General features: G+C 41.6%; 1 protein-coding gene across 1 annotated transcript in view; it reads right to left on the bottom strand.

Annotated features, from left to right (window-relative positions):
- Plekha8 (pleckstrin homology domain containing A8) overlaps positions 1–27210 on the bottom strand; it is a 55528-nt gene that overhangs the window by 24261 nt on the left and 4057 nt on the right. Inside the window, exons 2-6 of the mRNA XM_052173768.1 lie at positions 9557–9673; positions 7291–7446; positions 6040–6164; positions 3112–3270; positions 2196–2236 (exon numbers count right to left, since the gene is read on the bottom strand). Of these exons, the coding sequence (XP_052029728.1) occupies positions 2196–2236; positions 3112–3270; positions 6040–6164; positions 7291–7446; positions 9557–9673 (598 nt within the window). The remainder of the gene's footprint in view (positions 1–2195; positions 2237–3111; positions 3271–6039; positions 6165–7290; positions 7447–9556; positions 9674–27210) is intronic.

Raw genomic sequence — 27210 nt, 5'->3', positions numbered from 1 at the left:
AAACAAAACAAAAACAAAAAAAACAAAACAAAAAAAAAAAAGAAAGAAAAGAAAATGTAATTTGCCACAGGCTGCCAGAAGGTGGTTCTCAACTTCCTTAATGTTGCAACCCGTTAATACAATTCCTCATGCTGTGGTAACACCAACAATAAAATTATCTTGTTGCTAATTCATGACTATAATTTTGCTACTGTTATGAATTCTTTTTTAAAAGATTTATTTATTTTATGTATATGAGTACACTGTAGCTGTACAGATGGTTGTGAGCCATCATGTGGTTGCTGAGAACTGAACTCAGGACCTCTGCTTACTCTGGTCCTGCCCACTCCAGCCCAAAGATTTATTTATTATTATATGTAAGTACACTGTAGCTATCTTCAGACACACCAGAAGAGGGCGTCAGATCTCATTACAGATGCTTGTGAGCCACCATGTGGTTGTTGGGATTTGAGCTCAGGACCTCTGGAAGAGCATTCATCCGTCCTAACCATTTAGCCATCTCTCCAGCCCGAAGAATTTCCTTGACTATAGTATAACTGTAGGAATAGATGGTAAGGAGGAGACTCACTGGATACGCTTCTCTATCCTTGTATATGCACTCATGGTTTTGAGACAGGGCATCACCATGTAATTCTGCCTGAATGGTAATTATAAATTCTAATCTGGATGTCTGATATGTGACCAAATGGGGGCTGTGACACACAGGTTGAAAAATGTTGCTCTATGCGTTAGGAGGATCCAAAACCACCAAACACTGATTAAAGGCAATTAAAAAAAAAAAAAAAACTAAGCTAAACCTTTCTTTCCCTTTCCCAGACACCAAGACAAATACAGTAAGCAAACTACTAAAGTTCGGTGAGGAGCTCATTCCTGCAATCCCTTTACTTGGGGGAGGGGGGGGGCTGAGGCAAAGCGCCTGCCATCATGCCAGGCTAATCTGGGCTGGAGATTAAGACCCTCTTAAAAAAATAATAAACACAGAGCGTTAGTGGCTTTCCCTGGACCCTGAGGCGCCCAGTCTCCGGCTTTCCCCAGCATCAGGAAATGCTCTGGACAGCTCTTCTATCTACAGTAGGCTTCCTCCAGGTGCCACATTAACACTTACTTGGCTTTCTTCAACTTTTCTCTGGGAGGCTTTTCTTTATGACACATGGCCACTTAAACATGTCTGCTTAGCAGTTTATTGTCTGAAGTGACATGCTGTGGCCAGCAGAGTTCTCCTATCAGCAGGAGTCTCAAAGAAAGGCACAAAGGAGGATCACAGCATATCCCAAGGGACTGAACACACATTAGGGCAGCAGAAAAAAAGCTGTTTAACATTTAAATGAAACAGCTGATTCTGGTAAAAGAATGTAATGTCTTATTATAAGTCAACTTAAAGTAGTAACAGAGCAGCATCCAAGGTACATAATGATTCCAGCCAAAGAAAATACACATTTCAAACCCACAACTCAAAATCTAAGCATAGATAAAGCCAGTCTTAAAAGAATTAGAAATTTATAAAAATGTTTCTAGTAAAAGTATTTGAAAAGGAATCAAAATACATATACGTATACATACACAGCATATAAAGGGATGGACTGTTAATAATTTAAAAGGATAATCTGTACTGTGTCAATTCACAGAAGTGCCTACACAATTTTATTTTATTTTATTTTATTTTAATGAGTAAAGACCTTGACAATAGAGAGACAGGAAGCTTTTCCATTCTTGGTGACACTCATTTCAGACTCGAGGGCATACGCATGCTAGGCAAGCATTGTACCTCTGAGCTACATAATTTGCAGTTGTGTATACATTTTTTTTAAATCAAAGAATCATCATAGCAAGTTATCTTCTGATTTACGAGCTACTAAGACTCCATCTCTAAATAACAGAGAACACTACCACTTTTCCTCTTCCTCTTCCTGGGAAGAACACATTGGAATCAACATTCAGCTCTTCCTCAAGGAGTTCTCACCTTCAGTAACTCCAGACAGACAAAGTTAGGAGATGTGATGGCAAGACATGCCCTAGGGAAATGGCCTGCCCATTTCTGCCAAATCCACTTGTGGTTTAGCATCTCACAAAAGGAAGACAGGTCATTTGTTTCGGACACCATCTCAAACCACCATCACTATACCACTCCTTTTTTAAAAACAAGGAACACAATGATTGCTAACTTATATAAAGAAGAAAAATAAGAGTTACTGTACCTTTCCAAAGAATTATGAATTGGTATGATAGGATGTTTCATCTTTAAAAAGAAAAAAAACAAATAAATTAAAGTTTATGTGTTAAACCTTCAACAGAATGTTACTTAGAATATCATCACATAAGAAAGTAGTCATTAGAGACAGAATATGTATATTGCCCTCCTCAAGGAAAGAATCCTAGGTCTCTTCCAATAAAGGTATACCCAAATTTCTTAAGAAAGGAAGATGGGGTTTTGAAAGATCTCATTAGCACAGCCAAATTCTTAATGACTAGCTTTCTTTATAATTTGTTAGCCGTATTCAGCACTGACAAATAGCGAATTATGCTGCAGTATTGTATCTAACACTAAGGATATGAAGTAATCATCACAGACAGAATTTCTGCCTTTAAGCCAACTTCAGTACAAGTTAGAGCTGAAACGGAGTTTATGAGAGGAGGCCCTCTTAGCCCCACCTAGGCACTGAGATGACTAAGAGGAGATGAATGGGAATGACCTAGGAGAGAAGAGGCACAAGCGAGGGTGCTCTCAGGCTAGGGCTACAGGGGAGGAAGCAGCTGACACAGGGAGAGCCTACACAGTTTGCTCTTAGCTTACAGGCCATGAGGAAATGACCAAAAGGTTTAGATAAAATCAAACTTATACTCATTACTCTTGGCTAATGGAAAGGTCAGGCTGACCGTGACTAGGTAGGATAGCACTTATCTAGGGAAGACTCTTGCAGGTTAGAGAGAAGAGGTTATAGTAGAAAACTGTGTGGGGTCAAACTGCTAAAAATACCCAACTAGACACAGGACCAAAGGCAGATACAAAAGTGGACAGAAAGCAAACTACTCTCAGACAGTAGTGGGCATGACAGTGTGTACCCTTAAACTTTACCACGGGGCTGCTGGAGAGAGAGGGAGCTGGGCTTTTACCTTGCTGGACTTAAGCACCGCTAATTGAGGGGACCCTGGGGGTGTATGGTAGAGCAGTTCGGAGGTGAAGGCTGCATTTGCAATCTGCATGCATTCTTCCAAGGTCTTCAGGAACGTGTTGCAGGTGGATTTCAGCAGCGTTCCCACATCGATGCCCTCCTATAAAACAACCAGAAAAATATTTTGTCTTGCTACAAAATGAAAAACTCAATGAAGTTACATCCTGAGAGGTTTATATTTACAAACAGTGCTAATGTACCCAAACAGCATGTTGCTGGATAAATATGCCTAGCAGTGATAAACAACAAAAAAACCAATTAGTTCAAGCTATCCATTTTCATATACACCTTGCTGTTCTGACAATTTATTTGCCCACTCTTCCAGATAACGGCAACTCTTTTGCCTCTGGACTCCAAGCTGGAACCACGCTAGGTGTTGGGCACAGACCAGGCACTGTGCATCATTTGCACTCAGTGTGGATGACAGAAGAGCTTGAGGTAACCAAAATTCATTTAATCCCCTGGTAGGAACATTTTTCTTTTAAAGTAGTGTGATTTTTTTCTGGGTGTTTTGCTTCTGGATATTGATATTAGTAAGTTCATGAAATTTCTGAAGCCACACTAGTTAGGATTCTGTCTAAGCTCCACCCACAATTACCTGGCAACAGTCAGGTATGCCCCTCCCCACAGTTGCCTGGCAACAGCCAGGTAGGCCTAGCCTATAAAAGAGGGCTCTGGGCCCCCTCTTCTCTCTCTTACCTCTTACCTCTCTTACCTCATGGCACTCTCACCTCTCTCCTCTCTGCCCCTCTTGGGCTCTCCTCCCCTCTCCCCTTCTTTCCACGTGGTCATGGCTGGCCTCCATTTCTCTACTCTTTCCCCCTCTCTGCCTTTCTCTGCCTCCACTACCCCATTAACTCCCATCCTCTGCCCTAAAAAACTCTATTCTATACCAAGTCTGTGTGTGGCTGGTCCCTCGGGGGCAGAGATGCCCACTGGAGCACTCCTTTCCCCCACACTGCCGTATACCATATTCTCTAAACCTCGTTCTCTTTTTATGAACACAACAATACTCTTGACTAGGGATCAAGGAGGTGACATGTATTTCTAATAAAGGTCACAGGCGATGCTGTGATAGCAATCTGTATTTGTTACTAAGTTCCCAAGGCTCTCGCTGTGAGCATTTTCTTCAATTAGAGACTGCTGTGTCCAGGATTTTCCTTCTGTCTAGATCGGGCTTCTACCTTGGTACCATGGAGACTTTGGGTTGGTTAGCATGTGTATGCTTGTTTGTGTGGTGATTTGAGTAAGAATGGCCCCCATATTTGAATGCTTAGTCACCAGAGAATGGCACTGTTTGGGAGGGATTAGGAAGTGTGGCCCCACTGGAGTAGGTGTGTCACTGGGGGTAGGCTTTGAACTTTCAAAAGCCCAACCCAGGCCCAGTGTCTCCCCCTTCCTGATACCTGTGGATCCAGATGTAGAACATACTTCTGTGGTATCACATCAGCCTGCATGCCACCATGTTCCCTGTCATGATGATAATGGGCTAAGCCTCTGAAACTATAAGCAGGCCCCCAATTAAATGCTTAATTTAACTTAATATTTACAAGCTTACAAGCAATGCCCTGGTCATGGTATCTCCTCACAGCAATAGTTTCATGATTAAGACAGTCAGTTTGTCGGTATGCAGGAGCGAGGCACAGTTCTCCTGCTCTCTGTAAGATGCTTAGCAGCACCGCTGGCTTCTAAACACCACACAACAATGACACTTCCCCAATTCTGACATTCAAACTGCCCCAGATACTAGGGGCACAGAGGTACTGTGGATTGGTGGTCCTTGTTCTAGACTATAGACCTTGCAAGAGAAGGGATGAAATGGCTTTTGTTCTTGTTTCTCCCTCCTCCACAAACACTGTGTCCTACCCACAGAAGTCAGCCGATGAAGCCAAAGGAAGCGAGGGAAAGTGAGTTAGATCAGTTTTATCAACAAGACTTGTAAACAGTCTTAGTACCATGCTTAGTACCATGGTATCTGTATGCTTAAGATAATAAGTTAACACCCTTATGTACGCCATCTGGATTCCTCCAGCTGCAGACCACAGCTGCTCTGAGAGCACTGCAGACCTCTCAGTCAAGGCAAGTGACTTCACACACAGCCTAACATCTTTTCTTGGTGCTTTACAAAGAGCCATGGCAGTCTTACTAACAAATAAATGCTAAAGCTGTCCGGCCCTTAGCTGGGCATGGTGCCACATGCCTATAATCCTAGCACTCAGGAAGCTTCGTTAGGAATTTGGAGTTCCAAACTGGTCTGAACTACACAGTGAAATCCTATCTCAAGGAAAAAATAAAGGAAGAAAGGAAGGACGGACAGACAAGATAAATGACAATCCTTGCTGGTGATGGTGAAACCTCACCTGAGAGCAAGGTGGAGTCCTGCCCCACCTCTGAAAGCATGGGGCTGATTCAGGGCACATTTACTGTGACAGAGTACAACCCTGCCTGCCAGTCTTACCAAGAACAACAGACATCCCACCGACAGACAGACAGCATGCTGACACCTCAGGAATCATACATAAGGAAACAGTTCAGTCAGACAGGAGAGACTCTGTTTAAACAGTGATGCTGACTGGGGAGAACATATTTTAGTAATGTCTTTTTTTCTTTTTTCTTCATATTAACACTAAATGTTACAAATTGGGATGTTAAAAATCCCAAATGTTACAGATTGATCCTAAATTCCTTCAAGGGTGAGAAAGTGTGTGCTTCCCAGCACATCAATGCATACATTTCTGTGTTGAACTCTGCCAGGTTCTTCTAAAGAACAGCCGAGTCCAAGACAGCAATCACTGGAGAAGAAATGCCCATAGACAACTGACGCTGCCTTTGTGTACACTATCAGTAATGTCATTAAACAATGCTTTACCTCAGAGTCAGTGACGCCGGCTGTGGCCACTTCTTTTGTTTTATCTACTTGTTGAACAAGGAGGTCACAGTACAGCCTTAGCTCCGACATTTTGGTTTTCAGGTTTTCAGTGTTTTCTGCAAATTCTAAATTAACAACAACAAAGGTAAAGTGGTTACTAGAAGAGACAGCCATTTCCTAGTTAGTAAGCTGCACAGAGGTGGAGTAACTGGTGCCTCAAGTGAGGTTCACAGTATGTGTTTCACAGGTGACAGGGAAGGAATCAGAGGAATGGAAATGCAAAGAGGGCATAGCCCAACCATCTCTTCAGACAACATACAGAACAATCACAGGCTCAGAAAGAGCCGCGTGTATGGGAGCCCCTCTCCTGAGAACTGTCTGAGTCTGCCTCTCTGTAATATGGGGTCCTGGTGATGTGCTCCTGGGAATAGTGTTTTGTCTGAGCACTAGTTCACATGTGTCTGTCAGCTCTGCAGCCACCTTGGTGCTGAGGGATCAGTATCAACTGCTGTCACCTTATGTTCTTTTCACAAGAATGTCACACATCATCTGCACCGAGTCAGCCAACAGCTTCAAGAATTTGTTCCTGATTTAGCACCAAAACAACAAAGGAAGAGGCCATTTCATTGGGTCTACTACTTCAAGAGTTAGGAACTTCTAGTGACATGAAAGGCTCCGTCAGTGCAGCCAATCTCTCAGGTGTACACACAGGTGTGAAACAGTGATAGGTGCAGTTAGGGGCCAGGAAGTAAGCCTCGACACGTATTCAACACTCTCAGCACTGAGCAGCAGCGACATGCAGAACCCCCACCCCCCACCCCCTGCAGACGCAGGTGCACACTGCAGAGAACACCCCCATCCCTGGGCTTCTCTGGATTACCTACTCGTCTCCAAACTTGGTGATACCATTTCAGGTTATCACCAGATCTCACAGTCATCCTTCCAAGGCAGATACGATCACTTTTTCAAAGATAAGGTGAACAAAGCTCAGAAAAATCCAGTGACTTGTGGCAGAACTGTATGCCAGTAAAAGTGAAGTACCGATACATCATTTAACCTAGGTATATCTGGCTCCAAAGTTATCATGTTTTCTACCACACCAAGAAAGCAAAAGTGTAATTAGGTAGGAACCCTGGGTCAATTCTGCTTATATACATAGCAGTTCAATGATATAAGAAGCCGGGTGAGGGACCCAGAAATAGCAGTGGGTAGTTTCCAAGGTTCTCAGACAAGGGGACTATCAATACTTGCCTTTTTCCTTCTGAGTCCTACTATCCGTCAGGCAGGCCTTGGCAGATCCCAGAGCCACCAGCCACCGCTGTCTCTCTGCCACACTTCTGGCCTTTAGGTAGAAGTACTGTTCCCCGGGGATGATGAGGTCCATGCGAGTGTTGTCCACGGAATGAACTGGGAGCGAGGGAGAAGGTCAGACTCAGAAACACTGCTCTGGGCGGCTCCACCCCAGCGACTGCCTTAGTCTTGTCATGCTTTGTTATTTATGTACCTGTGTGCTTCTGTGTGCACATGTATGGGGGTGCACATGTCTGTGCGTACCCAGGCCAGAGGAGGTCAGCTACTCTCCTCTATCACGCGCCAGCTACTCCCTCTCAGCCCAAGAGTGTGTTCTCACCGCCAAGGTAAAAGCCACCAAGCCCAGAGATCCTCCTGTCTCTGTCCTCCTCAGACCTGGGGTTACAGGAGTGTGTAAAATGCCTGGCTTGTGATTATGTAGGTGTTGGCATCTAAATTTCAGCCCCCACTACTGGGTAGCAAGTGCTTTTAACCACTGAACTATCTCTCCTAGCCTCCTGAAAGCTTCTTCAGAGAGAAGGGCCAGTCCTCTCACCAACTCTTCTAATGACACTAAGTTCTGTTCATTTATCTGTTCTAAATAGCTTTGCTGATTAAGAAGGGAAACCTTGCAGACAGAGTACAGTGGCACACATCTTTAATCCTAACACTCAGGAAGTAGAGGCCAGCTGGTCTACAAAGTGAGTTCCAGGCCAATCAGAACCACACAATAAAGAAATCTTGTGGGGGCTGAGATGGCTCAGCGGTTCAGAGCACTGACTACTCTTCAAAGGTCCTGAGTTCAAATCCCAGCAATCACATGGTGGCTCACAACCATCCGTAATGAGATCTGATGACCTTTTCTGGTGTGTCTGAAGACAGTTACAGTGTACTTACATATAATAAATAAATAAATCTTTAAAAAAAAAAGAGTAATTGCCTTCAAGGTACCAATCAAGACCTTTCAGCTGCTGTCTATCCCCCTTCTCCGCCCTTCCAACACATACACACACACACACACACACACCCAATCATCCAATTGTTATCAAGATGGAGCAGGAATCTCTCTTTGCCCTCATGAATATAGAAATAGAAAGTATGTTATTCTAAGCCCAAAAGACTAGCATGCTCACACAGGAGAGTTGAAACCCCCAGGCTGGTGCATGGAGATGGCTCCAGTAGGCAGGAGAAGATGTAGGCTTGCCATCAGATGGCTTAGGACCTTTAAGATGGCAGGTTAGTAGGAAGTCACTGGAGGCCATGTTGGAGGTGATTATGCAGTTCTCACAGATTCTGATTAGTACTTGTGGGGGTCATTACACAGGAACAAAGGCTCTTCCCAGGTTTCTCAGAGTTTCTCTGTGATACCTCCCTTCCTTACAATCTATCATCATGATACCATAGTCCACAGTATGATTCACTCAGTGTGCTCTAACCACAGTTAGCCCTCTTTTATTTAGACTTTCATATTCCAATATTGTTAGCTAAATAAAATTCCTTCCTTTATATATTACCCAGCCTCTGGTATTTTATTGTGGCAACAGAATCCAGACTAACATACCTGCTAATGAGCAAGGGTACCATCTTTATTTCCTTGGAGTTATTGGGAAACAATCAAGAACACATTTGCCCCTTTCTGCTTCTCTTAAGCACTCAGTGTGGCTGTGTGGTTATTTCCTTAGAACTCTTTCAGAGAAGAAACTAGCAAAATACATTCTTCACCCTCCCTAAATTCCCATCTAATAGAACTCTCTTCATCCACACATCACACCATCTCAAGATTCTAAAGCCAAGAAGTAAAGGCCATTAGTTGTCCTTGCAGGTATTTTCTTATTATGATTGGTAGGTGGGGGTGGGAAGATGAGTATTGTATGTCTATCCTGATTTAAACACACAGGTATTTGATGTTACAGTAAAATCACTAAAGGCTCACTTACAGTCACTAGCCCCAGGTAAGCAGGCAAGAAATGAGCACAGTCTAAGTGTGAAGATGTTGCTCTCATTATTCTGACCAGTTCTTAACCCATCCTGAAAGAGCGGATTTCAGCTTTAGGTTTTTTCCAAAGGCTTTCTTTCAAGAGCACCTGTCTTTGTATCTCTCTGCTTTCAAGAACAACTGGTGTGTCCTGCAGGAGCAGCAGAGAAAGGCATGCAGGGGCCAGTACTTTTTCATTCTCCTAGGGAGGTGCAAAGAAAACTGAAGGTTCCAAGTTGCCTGGTCACTCACCTTGAATCTCACAGACTGCCATCTGGATGCTCCCTTTGCAACCCTTCCAGGCATCCTCAGGAGAATCATAATAGGACAGGATTCCCCCACAGAGAAGGAACCATCGAGGCTGCCAACCTAAGAGCAGAGGAAAAGCAGGGCACAGTTACTGCTGGTGTGCAAGGTGCCAATGCAGGTATAGAAATATGATCTAATAATGTAGGGTACCAAGTCCCACATGCAAGGACCTTTTCATTGCTTCTAAGAAGGAAGCAGGTTAGAAAAGATGTATACATTTGATTCTAGTTTTGTAAAATTAGAAACAAACAGTCCTAGAGGCATATATTTTAGTCACCTGAGGTATAGCAGCTGGGGAGGATCAGAAGTAAGGAAGTGAAGGTAATATACACTGGAACTTACATAGATTTTAATTTTCATTTCCCCCCTTTAAACACAGTTCTAGTGGCCAGATCATCCGCTGATAACTGCCCACATGCTACAGCCTTCATGCCCCCCAGGAGGTCCAAAGTAACCAAAGACACAGAGAGTCTTGCCTACAGAGCCTAGCTGATGAGAGACCCACCTGGCCTGCCAAGTTCCACCTTCCTTCTGGTCTCCTTCTTTACCTGGGCCAGACCAGCAAGCAGATACCCTCCCACACTGTACAGCCTGTCTGCCTCCCATGAGGTCCACAGTAACTAGGGACACAGGAGGCCTGCTCTAACCAGAGACACAGGAGGGCCACCCTAACTAGAGACAGCACTGCCTGCCTCCAAGAAGGCCAGCTTTAACTCAGATCACAGAACTCTACCTGCCTCCAAAGACACCCAGGCCACATCCAGGCCAGTTAACACAAGAGATAGCCAGATGGACAGAGGCAAGCACAAGATCATAATTGACAGAACCCAATGCAATTGGACATCAGAACCCAGTTCTATCACCACAGCAAGCCCTGGATACCCTAACATGCCTGAAAAGCAAAATATTGACCTAAAATTCCATCTCAAGAAGATCATAGCAGCCTTTAAGGAAGATAGAAAGAACTGTCTAAACGAAATACAGGAAAACACAAGCAAACAAGTAGAAGCCCTTAAAGAAAAAAATAAATCCCTTAAAGAAGTACAGGAAAATACAATCAAGCAGGTGAAGGAACTGAACAAGAACTAAAAATGGAAATAGAAACAATAAAGAAAACACAAAGGGAGGCAACCCTGGAGATGGACAACTTAGAAAAGAGGTCAGGAGCTACAGATGCAAACATCAGCAACAGAATACAAGAGATAGAAGAGAGAATCTCAGGCATAGAAGATACCATAGAAAATATTAACACATCAGTCAAAGAAAATACAGATGTAAAAAGCTCCTAACCCAAAATAGCCAGGAAATTCAGGACACAATGAAAAGATCAAACTTAAGAATAATAGGAATAGAAGAGAGTAAAGAATACCAGCTCAAAGGACCAGAAAAAAAAACTTCAACAAAACATAGAAGAAAACTTTCCTAGATGCTCATAAATGAACAAGAAGCCTACAGAACTCTAAATAGATTAGACTAGAAAAGAAAACGTTCTTGTCAAACAATAATCAAAATACTAAATGAATAGAATAAGGCAAAAATATTAAAAGTTGTAAGGGAAAAAGCACATATAAAGACAGGTCTAGCAGAATTACACTAGACTTCTCCAGAGGGACTCTAAAAGCCAGAAGTTCCTGAAGAGATGTCTTCCAGACTCCAAGAGAACACAAATGCCAGTTCAGGAACTACACCCAGCAAAACTCTCAATCACCAAAGATGGAGAAACCAAGATATTCCATGAAAAACCCAAATTTAAACAATATTTTTCTACTAATCCAGCCCTACAGAAGATACTGGAAGAAAATCTCCAACACATGGAGGGTAACTACACCCAAGAAAACACAAGAAATTCAACATCACAACAAACCCAAAAGATAATAGCATAACAGCACCTTCAGCAACAAAAATAACAAGAACTAACAATCATCTGTCTTTAATATCACTCACCATGAATGGACTCAATATCCCAATAAAAAGACACAGGCTAACAGACTGGATATGTAAACAGGATCCAACATTTTGCTGCATATAAGAAACACACTCCAGTGACAAAGACAGACAGTACCTCAGAGTAAAAAGCTGAAAAAAGTTTTCCCAGCAAATGGTCCCAAGTAACAAGCTGGAGTTGCCATTCTAATATCCAATAAAATAGACTTTCAACCAAAAGTTATCAAACAAGATAGAGAAGGGCACTTTATATTCATCAAGGGGAAAATCTACCAAGATGAATTCTCAATTCTGAACATTTCTGTTCCAAATGCAAGGGCAGCCACATTCATAAAAGAAACTTTACTAAAGCCCATTGATCTTCTCACATAATAATAGTGGGAGACTTCAACACCCCACTCTTACCAAAAGACAGGTCACTGAAACAGAAACTAAAGAGAGACACAGGGAAACCAACAGAAGTAATGAATCAAATGGATTTAACAGATATCTTTAGAATGTCACCCCAAACAAGAGAATATACCTTCTTCCCAGCACTTCATGGAACTTTCTCCAAAATTGACCCTATGATTGGACATGAAACAAGCCTCCTCAGATACAAGAAGATTGAAATAATCCCATGCATTCTATGAGATCACCACAGACTAAGGTTAGACTTCAATAACAACAAAAACAACAGAAAGATCACATATTCATGGAAACAGAACAACTCTCTGCTCAATGTTAACTTTGTCAGGGAAAAAAATAAAGAAAGAAATCAAAGACCTTATAGAATTCAATAAAAAGAAGACATATCATACCCAAAGTTATGGGGCTCAATAAAAGCAGTGCTGAAAGAAAAATTCATAGCACTAATTGCTTTCATAAAGAAACTGGAAAGCTCCCATGCAAACAACTTAACAGCACACCTGAAAGTTCTAGAACAGAAAGAAGCAAACACACACAAGAGGAGTAGACAGCAAAAAATAGTCAAATTCAAGACTGAAATCAACCAAGTAGAAACAGAAAGAACTATACAAAGAATCAACAAAACCAAGAGCTGGTTCTTTGAGAAAAATCAACAAGATAGATAAAACTAACTAAAAAAACCAACTAAAGTAACTAAAAAGCATAGAGACAGTATTCAAATGAACAAAATCCGAAAAGGGAGACAAAACAAAAACTGAAGAAATTCAAAAAATCATCAGAAACCATTATAAAAGCCTATAGTCTACAAAACTTGGAAATCTAGATGAAATGGATGATTTTCTAGACAGAGACCATGTACCAAAGTCAAGTCAAGATCAAGTAAACTATCTAAACAGTCCCATAAACCCTAAGGTCATTAAATAAAAATAGTCATTAAAAATATCCAATATAGTACTTGAAGTTCTAGCCAGAGCAATTAGACAGCAAGAGGAGATCAAGGAGATTCAAATTGGAAAGGACTTTAACTTTATTTTAGTTAACTTTAAATAACACTATTTGCAGATAATAGTATACATAAGCCACCACCAAAATTCCACCAGAGAACTCCTACAGCTGATACAAAACTTCAGCAAAGTGGCAGGATATAAAATTAATTCAAACAAATCAGAAGCCTTCCTTTATACAAATGATAAACAGGCTGAGAAAGAAATTAGGGAAACAACACCCTTCACAATAGACAAGAATAGTATAAAATATCTTGGTGTAACTCTTATCAAGCAAGTAAAAGATCTGTATGACAAAAACTCAAATCCCTGAGAAAAGAAATCAAGGCCTCAGAAGATGGAAAGATCTCCTATGCTCATGGATTGGTAGGATTAACATATTGAAAATGGCCATCTTACCAAAAGCAATCTACAGATTCAGTGCAATCCCCATCAAAATTCCAACACAATTCTTCAGAGACATGGAAAGAGCAATTGTCAACTTCATATGGAAAAACAAAAAAAACAAAAAAAAATGCAGGATAGCAGTGATGGTTTGTATATGTTCAGCTCAGAGAGTGGCACTATTAGGAGGTGGCCCTGTTGGAGTAGGTGTGCCACTATGGGATGGGCTTTAAGACCCTCATCCTAGCTGCCTGAAGGCCAGTATTGTGTTAGCGGCCTTCAGATGAAGATGTAGAATTCTCAGCTCTTCCTGCATCCTGCCAGCCTGGATGTAGCCATGTTCCCCACTTGATGATAATGGGCTGAACCTCTGAACCTGTAAGCTAGTCCTAATTAAATGTCCTTATAAGAGTTGCCTTGGTCATGGTGTCTGTTCATAGCAGTTAATCACTAAGACAATAGCCAAAACGATTCTCAACAATGAAAGAGCTTCTGGGGGAATCACCATCCCTGACCTCAAGCTGTACTACAAAGCAATAGTGATAAAAACCACATGGCATTGGTACAGAGACAGACAGGTCAATCAATGGAATAGAATAAAAAACCCAGAAGTAAACCCACATAAATATTGACACTTGATCTTTGACAAAGAAGCCAAAAACATACAGTGGAAAAAAAAATCTTCAATAAATGGTACTGATCTAACTGTAGTTCTATGTCTGTATGTAGAAAAAATAAAATAGAAACATATTTGTCACCTTGCACAAAGCTCAAGTCCAAGTGGATCAAGAACCTCTACATAAAACTAGATACACTGATTTGAATAGAAGAGAAAGTGGGAGGGAGCCTTGAACTCATTGGCACAGGGGGAAATTTCCTGAACAGAACTCCAATGGCTTAGGTTCTAAGATCAACAACTGATAAATGAGACCTCATGAAACTGAAAAGCTTCTGTGAGGCAAAAGACACCATCAATAGGCAAATCAGCAACCTAAAGATTGGGAAAAAAATCATTAACCCTACATCTGACAGAGGATTAATAGCCAAAATATTTAAAGAACTCAAGAAGTTAACATCCAAAAAATCAAATAACCCAATTAAAAAGCAGGGTACAGAGCTAAACAGAGAATTCACAAGAGAAGAATCTCTAATGGCTGAGAAGCACTTAAAGAAATGTTCAAAGTCTTTAGTCACCAGAGAAATGCAAACCAAAACAACCCCGAGATTCCACCTTACACCAATCAGAATAGCTAAGATCAAAAACTCAAGTGACAGTACATGCTGGTGAGGATGTGGAGATAGAGGAAGACTCCTCCTTTGCTGGTAGGATTGCAAACTGGTAAAGTCAATTTAGTGGTTCTTCAGAAAATTGAAAATAGTTCTACCTGAAGACCTAGCTATACCACTCTTGGGCATATACCCAAAAGATGCCCCACCATACCACAAGGACACATGCTCTACCATGTTCATAACAGCCTTATTTGTAATAGCTACAAGCTGGAAATAACCCAGATGACCCTCAACTAAAGAAAAGATACAGAAAATGTGGTTCATTTACACAATGGAATATTATTCAGCTATTAAAAAAGTAGAACATCATGAATTTTGCAGGCAAATGAATGGAACTAGAAAATATCCTGCGTGAGGTAACTCAGACCCAAAAGGGAATTCATAGTATTCACTGATAAATGGATATTAGCCAAAAAGTATATAATACCTAGGATACAATACAAAGACTGCAAGAAATGTAACAAACAGAAAGGTTCAAGTGAAGATGCTTCAATCCTACTTAGAAGGGAGAAGAAAATGATCATGGGAGGCAGAAGGAGGGAGGGATCTGGGTGGGAGAGAGGAGGGGGAGAGGAAAAGGAGAACAGGATCAGGTAAGGCAGAGCAGGAGAGAAGCCAGGAGGGCCAAGAGAATGAATAGAAATAAGTGGCCTTGGGGATGGGAGGTGGGGGGGACCCTCTAGAAAGTACCAGAGACCTGGGAGGTGAGAGACTCTCAGGACTCAATTGGGGGTGACCTTAGTCCACCTTCAGTAGATAAACAGGGTCTCAAGTGGAGGGACTGAGTTACTAACCCATAGTCAAAATTTCTGACCCAGAATTGTTCCTATCTAAAAGAACTGCAGGGACAAAAATGGAGAAGAGACTGAAGGAGAGGCAGACAGTCCAATGAGCAGCCTAACTTGGGATCCATCTGGGGCGGAAGGCACCAAGGCCTGACACATTCCTGACGCTATGATGTGCTTACAGACGGGAGCCTGGCATGACTATCCTTTGAGAGGCTCTACCAACAGCTGACTGAGACAGAAGCTGACACTTACACCCAACCATTGGACTGAAGTTGGAGACCCCTATGCTTATATTAGAGGAAGGACTGAAGAAGCAGAAGGGGTGAGCGACCCCATAGGAAGACCAGCACTCTCAACTAACCCAGATCCCAGGGAGCTCCCAGAGACCAAGCCACCAACCAGGAACATATACGAGTTGGTCCAAGGCCCCTGGCACATATATAGCAGAGGTTAGCTTGGTCTGGCCTCAGTGGGAGAAGATGTGCTAATCCTTGAGAGACTTGAAGCCCCAGGGAAGGGGAAGGTCTGGTGGGAGGGAGAGCACTCTCTCAGAGGCAAGGGGGAGGAGGAATGGGATGAGGAATGGTGAGAGGGGGAACTGGGGTAGGGCAACGAATGGAATATAAATAAATAGAATAATTAAAAAACACAGTAATACATGATTCTTAATTTGTCTATGACAAATGACATCATGAGTATCGTTGTCACACAACTATCTCCTTTGTCTAATTACCAGGATCTTAGAAACTGCAATAAAGATCACAGTGACCTCTCAGCAAAGAGCATGCAGTGTTTAGATTAATGAACCTAGAAGCATTGGACTCTTAGGATAGATTTCTTTGACCATTTAGTACTAGCCCACCAAAGCACAGCAATCTTTAAACCCTCAAGAGTTAGTTCCAATCATGTCGATATTGAGGTATGGGGACAGCAATATACAGTAGAAGCAGAACATCTCAGCTAAGTCCTCTCACATGCCCTGCAATTCTAGGCAAACCAAACTGATTTGCTATGAATCAAGCTTCATCTCCTCATAAAATGCCCCCACAACTATTTCTACTTATATTTGGACACACACACACACACACCCCACAACTATTTCTACTTATATTTGGACACAGACACACACACACACACACACACACACACACACACACACGCACGCGCACGCGCACGCAAAACCCAGCAGGCAGGCATCTTTAGATAAGTACTGGTCCTGTTTGAAGTACATTACCTTTCTTTCATGCAACTCTACTATGGCTGAAGAATCCAGAGACGGTTGAGGGGATTTGAACAAAGCTTCAAGGACTGAGTGAGCATGTGTGTGTGTATGTGTGTATACACCAGTGGATCCTTGGGGATTGTATAAACCATGTCATTAGGGGCTTGAGAGATAGCTTAGTTGTACAGAGCACATGCTGCTCTTGCAGAGGTCCAGTTTGTTTTCTAGTACTCACAGAGGATCCACTTCTGTCTTATGGCCTCTCATGGGCACCAGGCAATGGACAGGAACATATATGCAAGCAAAGCATTCATGTACATTATAAAAATACTAAAAACTGTGGGTAAAACACTGACTGCTATCCAAATGACACTGACTTCTTTCGCTGTTTGGGGAGAATGCTGTACTGAATTCCTGAAGCCACTCCACCCTTTTGTTTCCCCCAGGGAAACTCTGTTATGGGCAGGCTGAATGGTCTGTACTAAATCCAAGGCAAAGAGTTGGGAGGGCAGGTAAGATGCTCCTCCCATTTACCAGGGTCTGCTTTTCTACAAACCATAGACACAGGCCTGCCAGAAACACATCTCTCGCTTCCTTAAGTAAAACTAGACGAACATTAATTCTCAACATCTACTCTCCAATAACACCTGCACTGCATTACCCCGCCATATGATTCTTGTCTCTCACCAAATACAAATAACCATTTCTAAAACTATTAAAACATCTACTAGTCTCGCTACACTTTTGAATAGAAAGCTTCTGCCTAGAGAGGAAGATCCTTTATCGACTATAAGGAGCCTTATAGCCTTACCATGGTCACAGACTATGAGCAAACTTGTTGAGATGAATTCATAAATATGTTTATGTTGGAAGATGACATGTCTTAATGTCATCTTCAAGTTCTAAAGAAACACAAACTTGACAGCCACCAACAATGCAACCCAGTAAATACAATCACTCTTCTGAGTATACTAGTGCTCTCTCGGCACCAGACTTTACTGATGCATTGCACCTTTGTAAAAGAATCTGATTATGTGGGGGCTGGAGATGGCTCAGTGGTTAAGACTGCTCTTCCAGAGGTTCTGAATTCAATTCCTAGCATCCATATGATGACCTCTTCTGGTGTGTCTGAAGACAGCAACAGTGCACTCATACATAATATTCATATACATTAAATAAATCCGATTATATATCTCACTATTTAGGCCACTCCACCCTTACCAAGGGTGGTTAAAAAAAACTTAGTTTTTCAAAATGTGAAAATGGAAGAAGTCTTTGAAACCACCTAGGCCAATCTGTTCTATTTATCCCAAGGCACACATTTACACAATAGAACTAAGGAGAAAACCACACCTTCCTATATTGCCCCCGTGGGCCCCAAAACTCTCAAGCCGTGGCCCTGCTACTAGAAAACCATCCTGACATAGAACAGTTTTTTCACTTACAGCTCAACTCCTGCCACTCTGGCTTGTGTGATGGCCCCCTCCTCATCCCAGATATACCACAACTTTTGTAATAGAAGTCATTCAAAACATACCTAATAGCTATTTAATCAAATTTATGACTTACTTGCATTAGCAGTCTCCAAGAAAAACATGCAACAGGATCACATATTGACATACAAAGTAAATTACTATAAAGAACTGGCTCATCCTAAGATCTGCAGCGGGTAAGCTGGGCCAGTGGAGTAGGTTTCAATGAAGGTCATTGTCCCACCCACCCTGTTCATTCCTATCAGGCAAGACTCCTTCTTACTCAGCTTTTATGAGGCTTTAACCAGCTAGATGAAGCCCTATAAAGATGTTTTGAGGAGCATTCTACTTATATCTAATTCAAGTGCTAATCTTACCTAAAAATACCCTAGTCCCATGCAGAGTATGTCCCCAGTGTCTGAGAACCTGAGGCGCTCAGCTGTCATTTACTGTGACAAACATCTTGTGGTGGCTTGCATATACTTGGCTCATGGGAAGTACTATGTTATTTTGAAGATTTAATTTTCTCATATTTGAGGATCTCCACATCTTTCTAATCATTTATACAGAATGATTTCTGTTAAAAACATACAGCATTCTTCTGCTGTCACTTGGCCAGGTAGAGTACTATGGCTGTGGTTAGTACCCATGGGCACTTGAACAGCTGCTGTATTTTTGTTTTCATTTCCATTTTAGACATTGGAATGCAGGTTTGCCATACAACGCAGGTGAGCACATTCTTGTACTGGCTAGTTTTGTGTGTCAACTTGACACAGGCTGGAGTTATCACAGAGAAGGGAGCTTCAGTTGGGGAAGTGCCTCCATTAGACCCAGCTGTGGGGCATTTTCTCAATTAGTGATCAAGTGGGGAGGGCCCCTTGTGGGTGGTACCACCTTTGGGCTGGTGTTCTTGTGTTCTATAAGAGAGCAGGCTGAGCAAGCCAGGGGAAGCAAGCCAATAAGAAACATCCCTCCATAGACTCTGCATCAGCTCCTGCTTCCTGACCTGCTTTAGTTCCAGTCCTGACTTCCTTTAGTGATGAACTGCAACGTGGAAGTGTAAACTCAATAAACCCTTTCCTCCCCAACTTGCTTCTTGGTCATGATATTTGTGCAGGAATAGAAACCCTGACTAAGACAATTCTCAACTGCATTCTGGTCACTGGGGAAACCCTTCTACTTTGATTACAACCTTGACATTCAATTATACAACTCTGTCCAAAGTTGGGCCCACACTCAGTTTTAGAATGTGGTGCTTGAGCACATCAGCCACTCTGCCTATCAACTGATCGCACCTTCAGAACACCTGAAAGTGAAGGGGTCAACTGGGAACCAAGGATTTATAACATCACCATCAATGGGAGGGACCATAAGCAGGAAACAATTCACAGTGATTTTTTTTTTAATTCATAAAATCTGCAGGAAGGACAGGGCAGAAGAATGCATTATTTACATCCATTACTTGAAAATTAAGCTGTATTTTGATCACTGACAGGAAAGCTCAATGACAACAATGTATGGGCCAGAATAGGCAGAGAAAAGGCAACAAAGCCTTTAACCAGCCTTCCGAGCCTTTAGCTAACTTCAGCTTTAGCTGTTCCCACAAAACTTTTTTGTGAGTTTGAATGTCTCCCAGCAAGCTTTCAAAACTGACAAGTAAATCTTTATCCTCATGGAGAGCAACAGAGAATTCAGCTTTTCCCCAGATTATGTAAGACCAAGTGACTGATGCTGAGAAAATAAAATGAAATTAAAATTTATATAGAATTGACAAACTTCCTCAACAGTATGCCAAAAATTAACTTTTACCATAACAGCTATAGTTTCTATGCTTTTAATCCATGTTATACAGTACTGTAGTGGTTTGACTAAGACTGGCTCCCGGTCTTGTAACACTAAATGCTTAAGCCAGGTGGTGCTGGCATATGCCTTTAATCCCAGCACTTGGGAGTTAGAGGCAGGTAGATTTCTGAGTTCGAGACCAGCCTGGTTTACAGAGTGAGTTCCAGGACAGCCAGGGTTACACAAAAAACAAAAAAACAAACAAAAAAAAAAAACAAAAAAAAATTAAAAAAAAAAAAGACTGAATGCTTAGTCACCAGAGAGTGGAACAATTTGAGAAGGATTAAGAAGTGTGGCCTTGTCGGAGGAAGTGTGTCACAAGCTGGTGGGATTGGAGGTTTCAAAAAGCTTCCACTAGGCCCAGTGTTTCTTTCTGTCTGCTGCCTATAGATCAGGATGTAGCTCTCAGTCAATGCTCGAGTGCCATGCATGCTGCAATGTTCCCACTGTGCTAATCTACCACAACAGACTGACCCTCTGAAGCCCCGATTAAATGCTTTGTTTCATAAGACAGCCTTTGGTCATGCTGTATCTTCATAGCAACAGAACAGTGAATAAGACATGCAGGTATTGTTTATGTTATATAAATGAATTAAGAATGATCATCTTAAACTGCAGCAAAAACATTTATTGATCTCAAGTAATCCTGACCCCCTTGGGTCACAACCTTGATGGACTGCCACATCTAGCCTGATGCCTGGTCATTCCAGATGTCCCCAGAGCCCATCTATACCTCAATATCTCTAGCAAGCCCTACACAGAATGTGGTTAGCAAAGCCTTGGGCTCTTGTACCAAGTCAGTTATTAACTGAGGAGAAGGGAAGAAAGGGCCCTCATCATAATAGGTAAGTTGTGATTAGCTAAATTCCAGGCTCCTTAGTTTACATTAATTAATCCCCAGAACATGTTTTTAGCACTTATAATTGTCAGGTTCAGAGATCTAGAGAAAAGATCCCAAACCTCACAAGGTGACAGACCTGCAGAGAATGGGGGTACAGGTAAAAAGGCGCTAAGTGGAATCAACACTTAATACAAAACTCCTGTTACAGTCTGTTCTCAGTTACCTCCCTGTGTACACAGATTTTAACAGCAATGCTGGTTTACCTCTTACAGACTGGACTGTAGGCATTTGGGGCCATGGGGTTGGCATTGCAAGTGACTTGCTCCTTCCCTCTGTTGGCCTATGTTCATTTCTTACATAGAGAGATCAGCCCTTCTACCTATGAGACCAGGATATGTATGTATTTATCATGTATTACATGCTTTCTACATGTCCCACCAGACTGCTGGGGGAACCCCGGCACAACTTCAGACTTCTGACATCCAAAAGGCCAGTGCTGCCTGCCATTCGTTTGCTCTGAGCCTTCTTTTCCAATTAGTTAGCAGAGGTTTCCAAGTTTTCTTCCAAACTTCATCTTCCCTCTCACTTGGTGCCTTTCTGAAAATACCATCTGCCATGGACCACCCCAGCTGGCTATGGGGGCGGGGAGTCCCTAGGCTGAGGATCCTCAAAGTCCAGGTGGGTAAGGATTCAGTGGTGACGAACAGAAACACAGAGGCAGTCTGAATCTAAGTGTATTTTGCAGCTCTCAAGCAGGCGATTTTATACATTAAAAATCAAACATAACAACTCTTAGAAACCGTAACAGTCATGAATACCAACAAAAATCATTTGGCACAGTAAAATACAAAAATCATTCGAGCATTACAACTCTGAAACTACATGTTCAGTGAATCACAAACAAGACAGGTAACATCACTGTTAATATAAATCATCAAAATATAACAATTCTAAAAGAATATATTCAATAGGGCAGTTGTCCAAGACTAGTGGCATATTGCCAAGAGGAGGTTAATAAATGTTTATGGTCAGTGCTCTTAACTGCTAAACTAACTTTCCAGCCCCGTATGGTTAATTATTATTTAACAAGTAATGCCTGATGTTTTATAAATCTTCAACACATAAATTTAAACTATTTTAATTCTAATTAAGGCTTTCTTTACCATATACAAAACCCCACCTCTGATGACATACGTATAGCCATATGACATTTTATTGTTGGGAAAAGTTTTTATCCATCATAATAATTTTTGTAAATAATTTGAAAAATTAAAGCATTGGGTTTTTTGGAGGTAAGGTTATGTTAGTGACCCCACCTCAAGGAATGGTTATTATTCTTAAGCATTATTCTTGCTTAAGATTATGGTCTAAGCTACCAGGAACTTGTAACTAAGAAAAGGAACAAAAGAAAACAAAACAGAAAAATTGCCATGAGAGCTATGGCTCAATATCTTTGTTCCAGCCAAGAGTTCCACAAGTGGTTCCAGGAGACCTCCTTCTTTTGAAGTCCAATGCCTCAATCTGTGGAACTTGTCACATAGATTCTATGGCAACCATCCAAGCTGCAAGCCAAAAGGCTAATTCTGTGTCATCTTTTAGGCCAGTCCCTGAGTCCCTCCATTCTCCATATTTCTACGTGGACTTACAGCATCCCACTGTGCCACACTGGGAGTGTGAGGTCAGTCAGGATGGTAATGGCAGAAAGAGCTGACTGTGTGTCTTGGCTTACTCATGAGTGACATGGGAATCCTGCCCTTCTCTTCTCCCTACTAGCACTTCGTTCTCCTAACTCCCATGTCTTCCTTGAAGACTGTTTTTACCCATTCTTCTTCCTATTGGTAAGTCTTTAGTGACTGCCTACCACACAAACACCACACTTTCCAGCTTGGTTTAATAATCTCTCTTCTCACACCACTCTAATATTTCCTCCTTCTGGAAAAGAAAGTGGTTTTGGTCCTGTTTTTTTCTTTGAAGATGACTGCTGTTCCCAACCTTTCCTGTGTCCACACCAATTGACCCACCCTTTCATCTCACCTCTTCCAAGAAGTTTTTTCTTCCACACTGCTGAAAGGGGGTTCTTAACATGTTTCTTGACAAAAAAAAAACATGCCTGCCCCTTTTAGCAAATTTTATATTTTCCTCTCATTGTTTTCTCCCTTTCTGTTTTCTGTTTTCTAGCCTAATAGGTAGAAGGGCTGATCTCTCTATATAAGAAGTGAACATAGGCCAACAGAGGAAAGGAGCAAGTCACTTGCAATGCCAACCCTATGGTCCAGCTTGTAAGAGGTAAACCAGCATTGCCATTAAAATCTCAATAAAGACACCAGAGTAAAAGGTAACACCTTGCCTCCTCTAGAGACAGCTATATGCAACATGATCCTCCACACCCTGTGAAGTCACAGCCTCGAGACAGCCACTTGAAAACCATATGTTCAAATGTAAACTCAACTGGAAGTAAATTTTCATGAATGAGAAGACCCTCCATCAGACTACAGTCTCTCAGCATAGAGACCTCGCTCTGCTTCCAACAGTGGCCCCAGCACTTTCAAAGGTCTGAGGGATGAGAAGCTGAGTTCAATAAGGCTTTCTCAGATGAATAAATGAAAGAGGAGTAATGGCGTTGAAAGATTTATGAACTCTTTTCTCTGATATTTAAAAATAGATAGCTTCTTGTCTTATAACATTTCTAGCTGGAGGAAATGGAGTGTATTTTCAAGCAGATATTCTGCATCCTGTGATATGAGCACTTAGAAAGGTTAGTTCTCTATAGCAGTAGTCTCCAGATAGTTTGCATTTCTCCTTCTTTTTGGGTACTGCCGCACACTCCATAAGCCTGACACGGGATCCTAGAAAACATCCAGGCAGAGTGGCATTCGGGTACACCTTGCTTGCCTTATTCTTCTATCTTGTACACAACATGACATCATAGCTTGTTTTGTTGTTTGTATTAAATCTGGTTTTAATTGAACTTTGTCCAGTCTAAACAAAACAAAAGTGATGGCAACAGGATTAAGCAGCAAGAATGCAGCCTGAGAACAATGATCCCCAGGCTTCTTCAGTTCACAGATCTAAGATCTAGATCACTCCAATATATCCAAGCACATCATACAGCAGAAGGAAAGAGCATGTAGCACTCTGATGGGGACCACACCAAACACCTACTAGCCATACTCTTCTGCTTATTTTGTTGTCCCAACTGTATGGCTGGAGGAAGGAAACATATAAGGAGCTCCTGGGGAACTGTGGTCTGCTTGGAAGTCTCTAGGACAGAGGAATATCCCTTTAGAGGAACCCTAGAAATGAACTGTTTTGCTTCCTGGCCATGAAGTAAGTATTCTGCTTTTCCACATACTTGTCCCATGATATGCTACTTCACCCCAGGCCTAAACAACAGGACCAACAGATCATAGACCACAACCTCCAATATTAAAGTCATCTTTTTATTGGTTAGTTATTACATGGATTTCATCACAGTAGCAAGAACTGAACAACACACCCTGTCACTGAACCCAAAATTGTGCATGTAAAAGTTAATCATTAGATATCTACATGGGAAAGAAATTAAGTTGCACTACACCTCACTTCAGACAAGAAAGTCAACTCAAAATGAACCAGAGATCTAAGTGAGGAGCAAAATCTATAAAAAAAAAATACAACTGTATCTTCAGGGCCTGGGGTTAGGCAACAGTTGGTATCAATGGTTCTATTAGAAGTATACAGAAAAAAATACCTGATAATTAAGCTATATGAAAATTTAAAACTTTGGTGCTACCAAGACACCCTTAAGAGAATACAAAGACAACCCACAGAAAAAAAATACTTAAAGTCATATATCTTATCATATAAGAAATTGACATCCACAAAAAAGAACTATTACAACTCCATAAGGAGAGCCACGCAGTGATAGAGCATGCCTTTAATCCCAGTCCTTGGGACACAGGAGCAGGAGGATCTCTGAGTTCGAGGCCAGCCTGGTCTACACAGAGTTTTCCAGGACAGCCAAGGCTACACAGAAAAGCCCTTTCTCCAAAAACAAAAGAACAAAAAACAAAAATCCAACTCCATAAGAAGAAACCCAATTAGCAATAAAAGTACATTTCTCAATGGCTTATAAGCAAGTAAGAGATGATCAACAGCTATAGTTAGAGAAGCCTAAGTCAGAACCATATATCAACTAATGAAGTAGGGTTAGCTATAACATGAAATAAGGTAACAAGTATCAGCTAGGATGTAAAGAAATGGAACCCTGATTGCTAGTGAAAATGTAAAGGAATGTGGAGACTGGAAACAATCTGGCAGCTTCACAACTGTTAAAAGAATTATTGTACAAATCCCCTTCTAGACATACACATCCAAGAGAAACGACATCTATGCAGAAAAACTTGCATACAAATGTTCACTACATTATTATTCATAATAGTCCCTAGATGTAACAATCCCAATGTCCATCTATTGAAGAACAGATATACAAAGCACAGTATGTAGTGAAGTATTATTTAGCAGTAAGAAATGAATCAATATACTCTACAACATGAATAAAGAAAGACAGAAATATGCTGAAATCATGTGATTTGTTTGAACAGTCAGAGTCCAGCTGTTAGCACTGTTCTTGGAGGTTTTGGAACTTTCTGGATGGAACCTAGCTGGCAGAGGTGAGGCTTGAGGGTTCCGGGCCACCTCCACTTCTGATCCAAGCTTTCTGCTTCACACTTCTGATGTCACAGTTGGGCTGCTCACACTGCCATGCTTCCCTAAGCATGATGGACTGTGTTCCCTGAGCTACAACCCAGAAGAAAGCCTTCTTCCTTTAATTCTTTGCATCAGCTACTCCATTGATAACAGAAAATAACTGACATAGAAAATAGACTAGGCAAATCTATACAAATGGAATGCAGGGTGTTAAGGGCAGGAGGAGAGAGGATTGTAAAAGTGCTCTAAAATAGCTAGTAATAATGGCTGCATTCTGTGTGTATACACACACAAGTGTATACTAACCTATACATTTTACAAGGAAGAATATTAAGGTATCTGAGTTATTGTTTCAATAGGATGTTTTAATTACAAAAATAGAAACACGAACAAGGAGCTGTAAGACCATGACTCCCCCTCTGGGTCACCATGTTTCAGATATCCTGTGGAAAATTACACAGCATAAAAGTACAGAGTAAGAGACATTTCTAGCACCTGGGGGAATGTCACAGTGCCCCCTCACTGGCAGCCACCTGGCCAGTATGATGAAAGATTTTGTTGTTTCTGGAATGCAGGGCCCTGATTGTGTTTGTGCCTAACCCGTTACAAAAGCTTACAATTGGTCAGGGCTTGAGGCAATGGTCCTCCTCTGCTAGGTGGGCAGGAAAAACTGCAAAGTGTAAAGTAGAGCTGGAGAACTCTAGTTCAACACATACTGAGTATTCTGTGCTCAACGCTCCCCTCACTCCTCACTCCTCTCAAATGGACCTGTATTCTAGGTCAAACGTGCTTCAAATACAGGTCCACAATGAATCAGCTGGCACTAAATAGTGATCAAGCAGGAGGGACCTTTGATAGTGTTTTGCAATGGAGCAATGACTCTGGAGCCACCTATTAACTGGGTGACCTTAAGCCCTGTCCAATGCTGTGATTCAACATCTTCATCTCAAAAATGGAGATGATAAAGGCTTCTCAACGTTACTATTAGGTCCAAGTGCAAACTGTTTATAATAGCGGGTAACACACCATAAAGTGATGGTGTGTTTTTAAGTAGTATTCTTAGAATTAAACCAGTAAGTCACATTCTTTTGATTGGGGGAAAGACACTAAAATTTTAAAAAAACAGCCAAGTGACTGACACTGGCAGTGATAGGGCTGCTGTCCAGGTCCAGCTCTCACCAACCCTACCCAACGGCTGCACAGATGATACTGACTACATTTTAGGTTTGGAAAGACAAGAATAGTGAGAAAACAGTGCCTAGCACCTGTATACTGTGCATGTCACAATGCATATTGTTCAAGTCCTTTTAAACATACCGAATTTATTTAACATCTGAGAAATTTCAACAACAAATCCCTGAGTGTTCATGTCCTATACTTCAAAGAGCAAGATGGCCCCAGAGCTTTTCATTGAAGCAGCACAGGAAGCACTAGAGAAGCCTGGTAACTGAGTGAAAGAGGCCTTTCTTCTCTTCTGTTCCTGCCCTCTTGAATCACATCCAGGCTATAAATTTAGATTCTTTTCTCAGGATCTGAGAAACTTTCAGTAATACATACCCATAAAATATCCACAATGTTTGTCAAAATACAGTAAGTGCAGGAAATGCATAAAGAAAGAAGGTCTTACTATGCAGTCCAGGCTGGCCTATAATGTCTCAGCAACCTCAGTGCTAGGCAAAAACAAAACATATGGATCTGTTTTGCATGGTAGGC

Source organism: Apodemus sylvaticus, chromosome 2 (genome assembly GCF_947179515.1).
Source record: "Apodemus sylvaticus chromosome 2, mApoSyl1.1, whole genome shotgun sequence".
NCBI lineage: Eukaryota > Metazoa > Chordata > Mammalia > Rodentia > Muridae > Apodemus > Apodemus sylvaticus.
Note: the sequence above shows the minus strand (reverse complement) of the source record. Positions and strands in the feature narration are given on the sequence as shown.